This window comes from Rutidosis leptorrhynchoides, chromosome 6 (assembly GCF_046630445.1).
Source record: "Rutidosis leptorrhynchoides isolate AG116_Rl617_1_P2 chromosome 6, CSIRO_AGI_Rlap_v1, whole genome shotgun sequence".
NCBI lineage: Eukaryota > Viridiplantae > Streptophyta > Magnoliopsida > Asterales > Asteraceae > Rutidosis > Rutidosis leptorrhynchoides.
In genome coordinates this window covers 391,802,420-391,817,814 of record NC_092338.1, presented here as the reverse complement: position 1 = coordinate 391,817,814, position 15,395 = coordinate 391,802,420, and the positions used below count along the sequence as shown (strand labels likewise).

The window sequence follows — 15,395 nt, the reverse complement described above, 5'->3', positions numbered from 1 at the left end:
GTGTTAATAAATTATAAGCTTAAAGTTGACTTATATATTTGATATCGTCACAGTATATAGTTTTTAATTGAAATGAGGGGTGCTAATGGAGATCTTCTCTTGTATAAATAAGAAGCAACTGCATGTCGTCAATAAAATCAGCAAATGAAAAAAAAAGAAACCGAACACTAATATCACGACGAAGCTTCCTATACTCCTATTCAACCGATATTTTTTTTTCCTTTTGCTACAAGTGCAAAAAATGGCTGAAAAAAAGGTATTTGAATGGAGGATAGCGATTGCTGATAATAAATCAATACAAAAGTTGGAGCCCCAGAATCATGAGTCCAAATCTATCCGACTACATGATATATTAGCCGTTAACCCTTTGGTTATAAGGGTCACAAGGTTCTTCAAAACGGCATGGAATTTAGGTGTAAATGACCCTCGAAAAGTGATTCACGGTCTTAAAGTTGCGCTAGCTATGACACTTATTTCATTCTTTTACTATGTAAGACCTTTGTACGATTCTTTTGGTGGAAATAATGCAGTGTGGGCTGTTATGACTGTTGTTGTCGTCTTCGAGTACACTGCTGGTAGGTACCCAAAACCATCAATTTACATGTTTCTTCCTTAGAGTTCTGATGCATCTAATATCCTCGTGTTTGTGAGTCCATTATAGTTTCGTGTTTACGGGTGTGTGTTCGTTTTTATTGTGCGGTTGTGGGTTATCTCGTGTTATGTCTAGCTCCTTGCTAGTTCTTATCTCGTGTGCATTTTATATTTTAATAAAACTTGCATTTCAAAAAAAAAAAAAGAGATCAGAAAAGCACCTAACGTACATTGTTTTTTCGCCACGCATTCGCTAATTATGATGTAGGTGGAACTCTTTACAAGGGGTTAAACAGAATCGGTGCAACTTTGCTTGCGGGATTTCTTGGGCTAGGAGTATGTTTGGTTGCTAATGAAACAGGACCTATATTTAAGGCAGTTATCATGGGAGTGTCTCTTTTTGTCATAGGTACTACTGAGTAATAGTTTATACTACCCCTGTACCATATAAATAGTCCATTTTTCTTTTTAGTTAGTCATAAATTAATAGTTCACTTCATAATTAAATAGATAAAATAATTCGTTTCATAATTAAATAGATAAAATAATTGGTTAGAGTACCTTTATAACTTTACTTTAGTAAGGGTAAAGATAGATAGTACACAAAAAAATAGATAGTACACAAAAAATTACATCTTACAATCCCTTTTTTAAACTCGTTTTTGGTCGGTGAATTGTTAAATTGAGATGGAGGGAGTATAATTTATTTCTAGCAAAGATGTAAATGTTCTAAAATATGCATGCATGGCCTAATTATAAATATCTTTTGTAGCTGCTGTTGTAACTTATTTAAGATTTATTCCGGTAGTAAAAGCAAAGCATGACTATGGATGCATGATCTTCATCCTCACTTATGGTCTGGTGTTAGTCATGGGGTACGATGGTAAACAAGAACTTATAGATGTAACCAATGAAAGGATATCGACAATTATCTTTGGGAGTTGTTTGTGCATCATCATTAGTATGTTTGTGTTTCCTGTTTGGGCTGGTACAGAGCTCCATGTTCTTATCTCTTCTAATATAAATAAACTTGCAAATTCTCTAGATTGTAAGTACTTCAAATTTTCTAATTAGCATGTATCACTAATTTCACTGCATTCAGTACTTAAACTCTTGTGTTATATGTGGCATGTTATGTATGTACATGTGCAGCTTGTGTATACGAATATTTTTCTCCTGGCGATGAAGAATTCAAGAAAAAACTTGGAGAATATAAATGTGTTTTGAACTCAAAAGCCTCTGAAGAATCTATGGTATGCTTTCAGATATTTCTATGCAGTGTAACACACCATACAAAAGTATTTTATTTTAGAAAATGACAAAATTACACGGTTGGTCATTAGCATTTGTTTAAATTTGCACGTTAGGGACTAAAGTCTATTTTTGACTTCGATAACCCCAACATTGACACACATTACATGATTGGTCCCCAACATTAATGACTGTTAGCCAATTTCGTTAAGTGTTGACATGTGCAATACACATGATGGTATTTTCGTCTTTTTTCCCCACCTCCACATTTTCCACATTAATCTTCATCAACCAATATCATAAACATTAAAAACTCGTTCTTTTCTTCAATTCATCATGCAATTATAAGCAAATTCACACCATATTATTATTAAGACTACTATTAAACACATAAAAATCTAAATGCATACAACTTTATATTATAAATCATAATTATTTATATCAAAGTCTTGAGCAAAATTTCTTACACCAACCCTAAGATTTCATCTTTGCTACCGTTCAATTTAACTCGTAAGTTACATTGTACTATATACTAAATGGTGATCAACTTTTAATTTAGTCGTTTGAGTCTATGACACGACACTAACCAAACCTTTTTTAAATATTTGCAACAATAGCTCAACCTTTATTATTTTCTTCTATTTTTAGTTATTATTATTAATTATTATTAACATAATTATTGTTATATGTACCAATCGTCGATGTGATATAGAACGAAATCATTCACCGTAGCCTCTTTAAAATATGTTTTGTGTTTTATGTAAATTTGTTTCAACTTTATTTTTTAAGTTTTAGTACTTTTCATTCAATAAAATGTTTTCGTCGTTTGTCGATGTGCTAAATAAGAGCATGGTCTTCTGGCGGTTTCATGTAGATGACATGTCGTTTCAATTTTTTATTTTTGGACCGATCCAAATTAATGAATCGAGTTCTATAGATTAGATAATAATAATGAGCTAAAATTCTTTTATACCATTGCTTTGCTTGTAAGCCAAAAAAAAGTTTATAAATAAAACTGTGAAATTGATAAGTAGTACAATGTGATAATTATGTGGACATACCAACTTTTGACGTGCATAATGTAATCATAAACTATCAAAAATGTTTATTGCATATAACGGAACCGTGTATCATTGCAATTTATTACAAACGATTTTCCAAACACAATGCTGATCATCTTTGTTAATTGAAACAATATTTAAGTTATCGAGAAAAATAATTTACTGCAGCAACGTGCGAGTTATATTTACTCGTTTAAACTAAATTAACCCTTGAACAACCTCTTTTCTCCGGCCACAGTTATTCCGATTATACCTTCAGTAATTCGTAAGTGATGAACTTCATCTTCTCCGATCAGATCTATTTTCCGATGATACCTTCGTAAGTCAAGCTGATGGATGGTGGTTGTGGTGTGACGGCCACGATGGTTGGAAGTTTATATTGAAGTTGCTGACGGATGACGATGTACTATGACATCGGCCAACTACGATATTAATGAGGTCTATGAACAAATTAAAAGTCTTAACAGCTATATAAAGATATATAAACTGTAGCTCTGAAACCTCCGTCGGCCAGTGATGGTGATAGTTTTTTTTTTTTCGGGGATGGTGGTGACGTCGACTCTATTTGTTACAGTGGTTTTAATGTTAGCTGAAATATAGATATGATATTTTGGGTTTACAAAGGAAAAACAAATTATGTGACTGTTGATTTGCAAACAAAGGGAAAAGAGAAGCAAATATATAGACATTAGGTTGTGCTCTTCTTGAGTATCTGATAGACCTTTAAACTTTAAAGGTAAAAAAATATTCAATTTAAGATATTGAATTATGTCTTTGAAGAATTCTATTATATATACAAAAAGAAAAGCATTTTCATAAACATGATGTTAGAGTGTGGAATTTGATGAAGTTATGGTGCATTTGATAAAACTAAATGATTTAGCGCTGAATGGTTTAGAATCTGAACCGTTCAGATCCTCTGAATATAATTTGTGCTGAATGAAAATAAGCTGTTTGATAATCATTTTTATAGACTATATGAATCGAGTAAAATTACCTTATTAACGTGTTACATGAATAAAAAAATACAATATACTTGTTAGTTAAACGTTCTGAATATGATTTGAGAAGGATATTACAGAAAAATTATGTGCTTAATGGTTAAGAGAGTGTTTCAACTCTAAATGGTTCAGCACTGAATTCTGAACCATTAAGCACCATATGTCATTCAGATGTCAGAAATAAACACGCTGAATACTGAATGGTTCAGCATTCAGCGCTGAATCATTCCATTAAGAGGCAAATAAATGAACCCTTAGTTATGTTTGTGAAATATGCCAAATGTATATCTTAAGGAGATTGCCTCAGGTATTGAAATATTTTTAAAAATTAAATGCGTGAGAGATAAGAATGAGGTTGTAAATAGTGTTGGATTTAGGATTGGTGGTCACCGGTATCACCGATTAAAATCTCAAAAATTTTCTAATAGATGACTTATTTCAATGGTGTTAAACCACAAAATTTACACTATCCACCGGTGTCACTAGTTAAAAATCAAAAGATTATCCACTATATCACGTATTTCAATGATGTCTCGTGCAACCATGGATCACATACTACATCTGTCCCTGGCTGTAATTTAGGTAGGGATTACTATTAATTTTGAGTTTGAAATCGATAAAAAGATTATGATATCTTAATTTGAAACAAAAGATTTGAAGATAGATAAATTGGGGTTTGTGATTTTCGATAATTACGATGAAAGAGATGAAGTAGAAAGGTAGTTATTAATGTCAAGATCTCATGAAAAATATGAATATTTAAGAGGGAAGTTAATTTTAGGAGAGAATATGAAGTAAATTTTCATTTTTATTTATTTATTTATTTATTTTTAAAAAAGTCAGTTACTAATCAAGCTCTGATGAAAATATGAATATTTAAAAAAGATACTTTGTGATTAATGTTATTATTTTGACTAGAAAATACGCAAAGAATAACATTCATCACGATGAATTCTTATGAAAAATACGAATATTAAATAGGGAAGTTAATTTTAGGGGAGAATGTGAAGTAAATTTTCATTTTTATTTATTTATTTATTTTTAAAAAGTTAGTTATTAATATCAAGATCTAATGAAAATATGAATATTTAAAAAAGATACCTTGTGATAAATGTTATTATTTTGACCATAAAATGCTCAAAGAATAACATTCATCACGATGAATGTTATAACTGACGTCATCGGGTATTCTTCTAGCGTTTTCTGATTATAATAACAACAATCATCACAAACTGTCTTTCTTAAATATTCATATTTCTACATGATCTTAATGTTTGAGAAAAAAGAAATTTAAAAAAAAAAAAAAATTTACTTCCCATTTTTCTCCTAAAATCTACTTTCCTCTTGATTAAAAACTACACAAACACACATATGTATATATATATATATATATATATATATATATATATATATATATATATATATATATATATATATAGAGCTAATTTAGAACTGTTAACCAACAGGGCTTGGGCTGTTTTCAAAAATGAGTAGATATATTTAAATATTTAATATATTTTGAATAGGCAAACATTGCTAGATGGGAGCCCGCACATGGGAAATTCGGTTTCAAACATCCATGGAAGATTTATATCAGAATAGGCGCAACGTCACGAAGTTGCGCTTATTGCATTGAAACGCTCATAAGTCACATGGATTCAAAAACTCGGGTATAAACCAAGTTTTAGTTATTTCCTTAGTTTGTTTACATGAGTCATTTGTGATGAGTTCATACAAAAGCTCGTGATGTTGAACTTTTAATAGGTTCCGGAGTTGATAAGGAAACATGTTAGTGCATCATCTTTTAAAGTAAGCTCAAGTTCATCAGATGTGTTAAGAGAACTAGCAACGACCGTATCTACAATGACACAATCAACCAAAATGGATAGCGCCGTTAAAGAATTGAATAATGCTGTTCAACAGTTACAAAATGACTTAGAATCCCTTCCCGATCTACTGATTCAATCACACGAGAAATATGATCTGCTAGAAGTCATCCCATTGGTGACTTTCATTTCCTTGCTAATTGAAATTGCTTTAAGGATAGCCAACATTGTAAAAGTAGTTGATGAATTTGCCGAAGTGGCTAAATTCAAACTGGCAAAAGATACATGAGAGATCTAAACCACTCTGGCTGCTATCAAAATTTTGAATAAGGATGAACAGAAATGTTTACATGCAATTGTGAATAAAGAACTAAAGAAATGTTTAATTGTTTTGCTAATACAATTTTTTTACACGTAATGTACAAATGTCCATTTCTGGACTTGAGTTGTACCTCTTAGTTGAGGGGTTACTTCAATAACGTTAAGCAGCCGTATTTTTATTGTTAATGTAATTTGTAATTATAATTATAATGTTATGATATTGCTATAATCATACGCTATGATTTTATATCTTTCTCGTACATTTCCTTTATATTCTAAATATTATTTTAGTAATGCAACTACATAATTTTAAATAAATAAAAGAAAAAATACGCGTTGGTCCCTACTATTTGGTGCATATTTTACGGATGGGCCTTAGTTTTTTTTATCTCGATGACCCTGATGTTTACACTTGTTACGCGAAGGTTAGTCAAGCTGCGTTATATAAGGTCATTGACTAACATGTGAAGGTATTTTTATTTGTTCAATTTTTTGCTCACCTCCTTTATCATTCCCAAACATTATAAACCCTAATTTCATATCTTCAAAAATCAAAAATAAAAAAAAAAATAAAAATTAAAAGCTAAAACAATGGGCATGTTTGGTTGAAAGCTTTCAGAAGCTTTTAGCTTCTAATTATTACGAAAACAATTCCTAACTAATAAAAAACTTCGTTTGATTAATAAATCTTAAAGCTTTTAGATCGGGGAAAAAGTTAAAAGCTAAAAGTTAATAGATGTACCGTTTGAGAAAAAAACTTGTTTTTTTTTTTTTTTTTTTTTTTTTTTTTTTTTTTATTTTTTTTACCATTTTACTCTTTATTTTATAGTGTGGTGTTGTTGGCCACGAGTCTCAAATGTGTTTCTTTTCAAGTAGTGTGTGCTGGAGTTGTCATCAGCCAGGGCATTGTGTAGCAAGTTGTCCATCAAAAAGTGTTAGTTCCAGGGCAGGGTCAAGGGCGCGTTTGGAATTAGCCGGAGGGTCTACTCTTCAAGTGGGCAGAAGAGGAACCCTCCAACAGCAGAGGCCAAAGCGTTTCAGATGTCAGTTGAGACTGCTACTGCAACTGGCGATGTGATTACTAGTATGTTCTTAATCAACTCAATACATGCTAGAGTATTGTTCGATTCTGGTGCGAACAGGACATTCTTGTTTTTAGAATTCTGTGCTAAACTTAAGTTGCCTGCTACTGTGTTGTCTGAGCCTTTAGCAGTAGAGGTAGCTGATGGTAAGACGATCACAATTACAACGTATGTGTCTGGGTTAGTGTTAGAACCCCGGGAATTGCATAGATTGTGTGCTAAGCCTTGTAATGGTGGGATATAGACGAGAGCTATATATATCCCACAAGGCAACCTTAGAAGTGAGCCATTCACACACATAGCCAAAGATTTGTAAAGGTGTTCAAGGAAGTTGTGGAATAGAATTCTAGTTTTCTCTCTACAATCTTCCTACCTTCACACACATTCATACGATATTCATCCTAACACACCCCAACATTTGGTATCAGAGCAAAAGCTTTTAAGCATCGATCCGAATATCGTGTGAATCTTCATACTCATCTTCGAATCTTCATCCAATCTTCATACACATCTTCATAACTTCATCAAAATTTTTACGGAATCTAAATTTTTTTTATCCAAAATAAATATTACCGAATCTCTTTAATTCATTTGACAGCTATAGTGATTTGTCCAGATCTACTGTCTTTCATATTACTGTACATCATTCATCATAACAAATAAAAAAAGAGGATACCGAGTTTATTCTGACACAATACCGAACCTCATCTCTCTCCTATTTTTATAACTTGATCAGATCAGATCTTACCTCTCATATAGACAGCTACAGTAATCCTTTTCTCTCCAAAAACATACATACTGAACATCGATTTATCTATCTCCAATTAAAAAAAAAAGGACTACCGAATCTATTTTTCTAATTTCTCTCACCTGACGCTACAGTAGCAACAGATCTGATCTCTGTCCTTTCTCACATATACATCAATACATACACAGATCCATCGATCTATTTCTGCTCTCTTCAAAAAAAGTATACATCGACAGATACATATACAAAATACATATTACCGAATCCTTCATCTTCAACATCAATTCCGAATTAACATCAGCCTAGTGCGAATCTAATCCGGAGTTCATCACTAGTCGAGCATAATACTTCCATCATTTAATCTCTGGTTTGATTTAGCATGTTATAGATCAAATTGCTTGTGGATTTGAGTTACTTGTGCTTCATTTGTGCTATCTGTACATTTAATTTGAATCAGAAACATCATTTGCTCAAGGATTCAACTCAGTTTGACTTTTGAGAAAAGTTAAAGTTCGTAAAATTGATGAGCTAAAGTTGTTTTCAGGCCTTGATGATAATTTTCAAGCGTTAGTTGGATGATTTGAAGCATATTTCATTCAGGATTCATGGCCTGAAACTGCCTTGATCTCGAATTTGATTTTACAGCTCACATGAAGGTTCTTCATATGTTCATCATGATTCTAACAGATTGAAGCTGTTTTGATTGAAATCTCTTCACAACAAGTACCAATCGCTGATTAAGGAATCATTTGTTGTTGATTTCAATCATTAATTTCGTCGATTTGAGGATTTGGAAACTTTCAATTTGAAGATGACGGTTACAGTCACATTCGGTAACTGATTTGGTTGATTGCATCTTGAATCATATTCGGTATCTATACTAGATTCTAATTCGGTATATGGTTCTGTTGGTGATTCGGTATATTTGAGTTAGTTACACCCTCGGTATTGGTATTGAACTCGGTATAAGTTTCGGTATATAACTCGGTATTAGCCTCGGTATCAGCTTCGGTACAACACTCGGTTTAGGCTGGTTACAATATTTAATAAACACATTCGGTATTGATTGGTAGTTACTGATTCGGTATTGGATTTGTTTAACAGATCAGTGTTGTTAATTGGGCTACCGAATATATTATTATGCCCAACATTTACCGAATCTCATTTAGCCTGAGCTACTAATTGGGCTTACTAATCCTTGGCCCAACAAGCTTACCGAATCTCTAGCCCAAGTATAATCAGGGGACATTTTACACAATTAGTCCCTGAAAGTTTCAGGATTTTTGCAACAGAAGTCCCTTACCGAATCTGAGTGCAAATTTGACAATTTCAGCCCCTGTCAGGATTCAGAATTTACAAGGGTGGTCCATTACCGAATCTTGACCAACGAGGACTTAACGAAAGTTAACGAAACGTTCAAAAACAAAATTTGATTCACCGGAATCATATTTTGAGGGGGAGAAAAGGCCTATAATACTTGATATTATTCAACAATTCGTCATAATGATGCGTGTTACACAAGATTTTCGTCCGAAACAGGATTTCATTGTGAGATTTAATCATCGAGACAAGAGATGTTCTTGTTGTTACAACACTCCCGAAAAATGTGCTTTTATCAGATTTGTGGAAGATACAAAAGCTACACAACTTGAGTCGCTTGCTTTGTTAATGACTCCACGAGAACCATCGTCTGTTGAAGAGACTGCACATTATGAATATAGTTGTTCATGCCACAACAAAAGTGAACCTTCCAATTGTATCTTTATACAATATAAACTTCATCAACAACTTCAAACAGAACTTCAACAGATGAAAGAACAAGAAGTTAAAACGACATCTTCAGAGATTTCCAAGTTGCAAGCTCAAATCAAAGAACTGGAATCTCTCGTTGCATACAGTAAATCAGAATCTGAAAAGCTTCAAAAGAAAGTGACTACTCTTCAAAGTTCACAGGTTGTTGAAAAACTAATACTTTCTAAGGAACGTGAGCTTGATTCAAAGATCATCACTCAACTTCGCAATGATCTTTATCATGCTCGAATTCAAAATCAAACATTAACTCGTGACTTTGAGGAACGCTTTTCCGAGTTACAAAAGGAGTTAGATGTTAAATTTACACCAATTCCGAAACCCAAAATGGTGTCACTAGGAGTTAATACTGATCCGATATCAGTAGTGGATGCATCAACGACGACGATTCCGAATTCTCCTCAAACGGTTGAGAAGAAGGTCATCAAGACGAAATCCACTCCTCCTACAGTTTCTAAACCCAAGACAACATTTTTCTCAAACAAAAAGATTTATTCTGGTTATAAAACCAACGTTAATCGTCCGTTTCTGAAAACCACATACAGGGAGAATGGAGAAATTACGGGTTATCGCGATCAATATGGTTGGTTTCCACACAAAACCAAGAAGTCATCCATAGGTCCGAGAAAAACCCCTCGTACCAAAGTTGACCTAGTTTCTAAAACTTCAAAGATTCAGTTTCCGAAACAAGTGTCAATCAAAGATGGCACCACACCCGTTTTCGCAACAACAAAAACCAAATACTCTTTTCAAGAGTTACTCAAGTTTAAGCCACGATCTGTGAATATGGCTAAAACTTCATTTCCTTCACTACCACCGGAACTATTCTCGAAATCTAAACCAAATGTCCGGACAAAGTGGAGTGAAGAATCTATAAATGCAATTGATGATACCTATAAATGGTATCTCAAACGACGATGATTTAACTTCACTACGGTTTCCATATACTTCTGTATGGGACCCGATCTTCAAAGAGATGTTAAACATCATACCTTGACTAACGTAACTTGTCAAGGGGGAGAAAGTGTTCTTACTTCCAGGGGGAGCATCAGTTATTTTTTCCAGGGGGAGTGAACACATGCTTACCACGAAACCTGACTCTGATACCTTGATTAAGTTTCCGCATTAGTCAAGGGGGAGCTATGCATGAAGATTCAACGACGATTATCTTTGCGTAGGCTCTGATACCCTTTCCCTCTCAGATTAAAATATGCTTAAGGGTTAATCACATTTTGAGGGGGAGATATAAGGGAAAGTACGAGGTCTTCAGCAAATTGCTTATTTGAAGAAGATTCTCAAGAAGTCCATTGAAGCTCCAAGAATTCAAGAAATTCAAGATCGTCAACAACAGCAACATACATAAATCGAAGACTAGATTAATAGTTTTAGATTTGTTGTATGTAATTAGTAAGGTTGCTAACTTTTTGCACACAATCAATGCAAAGGGGGAGATTGTTAGGTCCTCGGGAATTGCATAGATTGTGTGTTAAGCCTTGTAATGGTGGGATATAGATGAGGGCTATATATATCCCACAAGGCAACCTTAGAAGTAAGCACTTCACACAATAGCCAAAGATTTGTAAAGGTGTTCAAGGAAGTTGTGAATAGAATTCTAGTTTTCTCTCTACAATCTTCCTACCTTCACACACATTCATACGATATTCATCCTAACACACCCCAACAGTTAGCATAGAAATTAATGGAAGACCTTTTGCTATGGCATGCTTAGTGTTGCCTATTACTAGCTTTGATATAGTAATAGGTATGGACTGTGTGACGCCCCATACAAAACCATCGTGTACGATTCATCAACAACAGGATCTTTACACGGTCAAATACTACTTGTTGTTTGAAAACCAGTTTTGCATTCATAAAAAGATAGCGTTTACAAAAGATAACGGGACACAAAGGTCGTTACAAAGTCATTATTTGAAAATAACATAATTTACGAATGCAAGATAAAAGTTTCATGATTGAGACGTCTCTAAGTAATGCAGCGGAAATCTAACACAGCAGGTCCATAACAGTAAGTCTATAACACCAAGACAGCAAGTCTAACAGCCGAAGCAACATCGTCTAAGCACCTGAGAAATACACGCTTAAAAGTCAACACGAATGTTGGTGAGCTATAGTTTGTAATCAGTAAAGTAATGTAGACCACGAGTTATCGTATTCAAAATAGTATGAAAGGTATATGCTTATCCGTGGGCACCCGGTAACTAACTTAACGTAATAATAATGCCCCCTAAAAGTACACTTGGCGAGTACGTATGTCCTTGAAGTATCAAACACCCGTTAAATGCTTGCGCGATGTAACAACCCGACATCGTTTTACCAAAAATACGCCTTAAATTTTTTTTTTTTTTGGCAGTGTATCTGGACGGCTTCCAGTTATCTGGACGGCGTCCAGTATTGAAAGACAGGACGGCGTCCCAAGCATTTGGACGGCGTCCAAATGAACTAAAGTGGACTAATCAGTTTTTCAATTTCACACGAGTGGAAACCCCGCTTCCCGATACTTTTAAAATGAAACGACTTTCGCAACACATCATATTAAGTAAAACTAAGAGATTTCCACAATAAAAATAAGTTTTACAACACCGGGCCCACAATGACCCGTTTTACAAATAATGTAGCAATTTCGACCCATTTAACTCTTTAGACGGATTAAGACTCTACAACCCAACCCGATACCAAGAGCATAATCCCGAGGACTACTAATCCTCAATCCGCGTTCAATATCCAAAAGCTACCCCATCGAGCCCAAGCGCTCCTATGCATCTAGCTTAACAAACTAGCTAGCTTCAACCACAATACCTGTAAAAAGGTAAACAACGAGAGGGGTAAGCTTAACGCTTAGTGAATGTAATAATTATACATATACATATATAATGTACCTACTTGCATACACTTACTCACATACCGCTTACATGCTAGCAATATAATTAGCAAACCATCTCAAGTATAAAGCTAATAACCTCCAATATCGCAAGCTAGCATAACCAATAGCATATACTCAAACATTATAATTTGCTACACTATAACACATACACAAATCATATGGTTAACCATAAATGCTATGGTGCTACCGGCTCGTGGTTCACACCATACGCAATGCTATGACGCTACCGGCTCCTTGGTTCACGCCACTACGCATTTGAGTCATACTCTTTTATAGTGCTACCGGCTCGTGGTTCACACTTTGATGCTACCGGCTCGTGGTTCACATCTCATATTATAGTGCTACCGGCTCGTGGTTCACACTTTGATGCTACCGGCTCGTGGTTCACATCTCATTTTATAGTGCTACCGGCTCGTGGTTCACACTTTGATGCTATCGGCTCGTGGTTCACATCTCGACACTCGTCACATACATGTTATGGTACTACCGGCTCATTGGTTCATACCATAACATTCACAAATAAATACACTATATACATACATGCATAATTATTCCACTCACCTCGAAATGCCCGCATAAGTCATGTATGTAAATCGCCTCCAAACGCAACCGAGCAAACCTTTTACCTATAATACGCATATAGATATACAAACAATCAACATACATTCTCTACGAGAGAATTCGACTCCAACACCCTTAACCAAGGGTTTATACCTACCTCCACAAACCGCCCATTTAGACAACTAAAGTGGACTTCACCAATGACCACTACGGGTGGTAATTTCAGCTCATTCAAACAAGTACAATTTAACCTAAATTACTTGACGCCATTTAAACCCACCTAGGTCTTAACACTAAATTACTACTTAGGTAGTAATCATTTCAAAGACCTTTGACTTATGTTAAAATATCACTTTAATCCAAAATTACTTCTCGCGAGTAATTACCTTCAAAAACATCACTTAATACTTAACAAAAGCGTTTAACATCCGTTTGACTAAAACTAGTGTCATTACCAATTTTGACCCATCAAAGTCAACTCATTTTGACTTAAGTCCCAAAAACATCTTTAATCACTAACGGCTAGTGATTAACTTTCCAAAACGCGCAAAATATCAAAATAGTGGGTTTCCATAAAGCCTCTTCATCATCTAAAAGGGTTTTACAAATAACAAGCTCAAACCCTAAATGAACACAAGAATCTTAACAATGAAATTCGGAGTTGAGACTTACTAATACTACCAAAATGTAGCCGAGAACGAAAGGAACAACTTTAACTCTAGCGACCCGACCCAAACCGCTCTTCTTCTTCTCTAAACTAAGCTTTCTCTCACTAAAAACACCTCCTCTCTCTAGGGTTTGAAGATGAGAGTGTTGGTGGGTGAAATGTGATCCATAAATGAGGTTGGATCAGTTTTAGAGGCTCCAAACCGACCCCAAGTGAAAAGACCCAAATACCCCTTTTAATTTGAGTAAAATAGAGCTGCTGGCCCGTCAGGCCTTCTGAATGGCGTCCAAAAAGCTTGGACGGCTTCCTAACCTTCATTGTTGGACGGCGTCCTGAAGTCTGGACGGAGTCCCAATGAACTGAGTCTGAAACTGAACTTGTTTTGGTCGTAACTTTCAAACCGTAACTCCGTTTTCGACGAATCAAATATCGTTGGAAACGTAATGAGATTTACTATCCAATGGTAAGGTTTTAGAACATCAACGCCAACTTTATTGGGGATCCAAATATACACTTACATGCCTCGTATTTCGAATGTCGCTTGAAATAACCCGTAACTGAAAACGGGGTGTTACAACTCTCCCCCACTTAAATTGGATCACGTCCTCGTGACCCGCATCGACACTAGAAGTTAAGCACTTCTCCCTCGAACATTTCCGCTTCTAACGCGGAGTCACACAAGTAGTAAACTCATCCGAATTCTCGCTTCGTGCACTAATGCATCATATTACCACAGTATCGGGCAATCAACCCACGAGTCAAAACAACCGTAACCGTTGCCCCTACCCCGAGTATCTAAACTCGTACCATAGACCTCACAATCGTCCTAATAGTAGAACAATTTTCCGACAATCATCGTTGTCACGCCTCCCGTTTCTACGAAACACAACCAAGTCCGTCATCCATAACATCATCCGTGAATTCTAAGATCTCGCCACACGCTAATGATCACTAGCGTGCACTACCGCAATAAGCGATATCTCATACACTCAACGTCCAGAATTTCCATTTAGGAAATACGAAAGATACCACATAACCCTTCAAGTTCTTGCTACAAATCGCAACAAGCTACATTCGTAACTGTATCACCCAACGCGATCTACTAAAAACTACTACGTCGTGAACCATGTCTTGCATTAATCCAAATAGAGAAGGATTCATGCTTCCTGAAAATTTCGTACTCATTTGGTTCATAACCGTACTACTCAACCGATCATTCCCGAATATTCTCTAGTCGAAGAACCACACTTCCTCCAGCTTCACACCGGATCATTCCTTCAACGAAGAAATTTCAATAACCCCGCAATAACACTTAAGAAGCACCACTTTCCCGCCGATCGATCACACGACGATACGTAACTGGATTAATCCAGGACGACAATAATACACCACGAGTTAGGCGAAACATCAACACATCATCATAGGGTTTCTCCTCTGAACCGTACAATACGGCTTCCTAGAACTAGCACAGAAGCCATTCGTATACAGAAATCCTGTCAACGGCGAATCATCGTCACCAAATTTTCGTAATTCGCCACACGACTCACAAAATAGTCACCAAATCCGGATGAACCT

At 35.2% G+C, this 15,395-nt stretch overlaps 1 protein-coding gene across 1 annotated transcript; it reads left to right on the top strand.

The window, feature by feature from the left end:
* The first annotated feature begins 241 nt into the window (after window positions 1-241).
* LOC139854993 (aluminum-activated malate transporter 10-like) lies at window positions 242-6,019 on the top strand. The gene is made up of 6 exons (XM_071844257.1): window positions 242-575; window positions 860-1,000; window positions 1,364-1,639; window positions 1,744-1,844; window positions 5,431-5,574; window positions 5,669-6,019. The coding sequence occupies exons 1-6, from the start codon at window positions 242-244 to the stop codon at window positions 6,017-6,019; spliced, it is 1,347 nt and encodes a 448-aa protein (XP_071700358.1).
* Window positions 6,020-15,395: the final 9,376 nt, after the last annotated feature.